Raw genomic sequence first — 1,030 nt, 5'->3', positions numbered from 1 at the left:
TCCCTGCAAGGCACCAGCTGGATGATGCTCATGCCTTGAACCCAAAACCTGCTCCTTTGATCTCAGGGACTCATTGGGTCAGTGTTGGCCTTTCCCTCTTCCCTTTAGTTCACATCCAGAGAGCTCGACCCAGTGCATCTGCTCCACCCCATCACAAGGGGCCACATCCACAAGGACCATTGGCAAAGCTGCAGCTTTCCTTTCTGCACTTGCCTTGGTCCCAAAGAACATGACAGCACTTTAGAAGTGATGCACATGCTGCTGTCTGGGAACAGAGGCACTGTGAGGCTGGTCAGCAAGGGAGGTGCTCCTGGGACCCCTCACAGACACAGAAAACAAGTCTCTCCCAAAGGAAGCTAGAGGCAAATCCCTTGAAACTGAAGTGAGATAATATTCAATGCCAGCAGGAGTGAATTCTCTCTCCAGAAAATCAGTGGCTTTACCTTCCCTCCTCTGATAACAAAGTCTGTGGAACCACAACCTACAAGCACAGAGCCAGCCCTGGCAGGACAGGGGCACGTGGAGAGCTGGGTGACCCTTTTTCTTCACATGGTACCCCAGAGAGGTCATCTCTGTGCAGCACCTCTCTTGCACATCCATGAACTGGTGCAGGGTGTGCTGGAGAGCTGGAGACAACCTCTTCCTCCACTCCTCCTCTGTCCTGTCTGCTTACCTGACAGAGAGAGTGAAATCTCCTGGGTTGCTCTTACTGGGTCGTGCCAGAAAGCTGCCATGGACACCTCTGGTCAGGAGCAGCTTCTCTGCCTCAATTCCACTGATGTTGGGATGAAACCACCTGCAAAGTGCAAATGGGACACGTGAACATCAGCCTGAGCCTGCCCCCACTGCCCTCCCTGCTGCCTGAGGGGCAGACCCTGGCTCCCTACCCACAAGGCAGGCAGAGAGCCCAGGTCCTCTCTAGCAGCTCCCCATCCCTCCTCCCACCACATCACAACAACAGCTTGCACTCCGAAACCCCCTCCATCCAGGGGAAAGTCTCCTCAGACATCCACCAAGAGAGGCTTCTTCC

At 54.6% G+C, this 1,030-nt stretch overlaps 1 protein-coding gene across 1 annotated transcript in view; it reads right to left on the bottom strand.

Annotated features, from left to right (window-relative positions):
• LOC103779254 (tyrosine-protein phosphatase non-receptor type 11-like) overlaps positions 1–796 on the bottom strand; it is a gene marked incomplete at its 5' end in the record, with an annotated part of 18,544 nt that extends 17,748 nt beyond the window's left edge. Inside the window, one exon of the mRNA XM_008946880.1 lies at positions 674–796. Coding sequence (XP_008945128.1) covers positions 674–796 — 123 coding nt within the window. The remainder of the gene's footprint in view (positions 1–673) is intronic.
• Between the last annotated feature and the right edge of the window lie 234 nt (positions 797–1,030).

This window comes from Merops nubicus, unplaced genomic scaffold (genome assembly GCF_000691845.1).
Source record: "Merops nubicus isolate BGI_N331 unplaced genomic scaffold, ASM69184v1 scaffold9129, whole genome shotgun sequence".
Taxonomy (NCBI): Eukaryota; Metazoa; Chordata; class Aves; order Coraciiformes; family Meropidae; genus Merops; species Merops nubicus.
The sequence above is the reverse complement of the archived record's forward strand: the minus strand, read 5'-3'. Positions and strand labels throughout refer to the sequence as shown.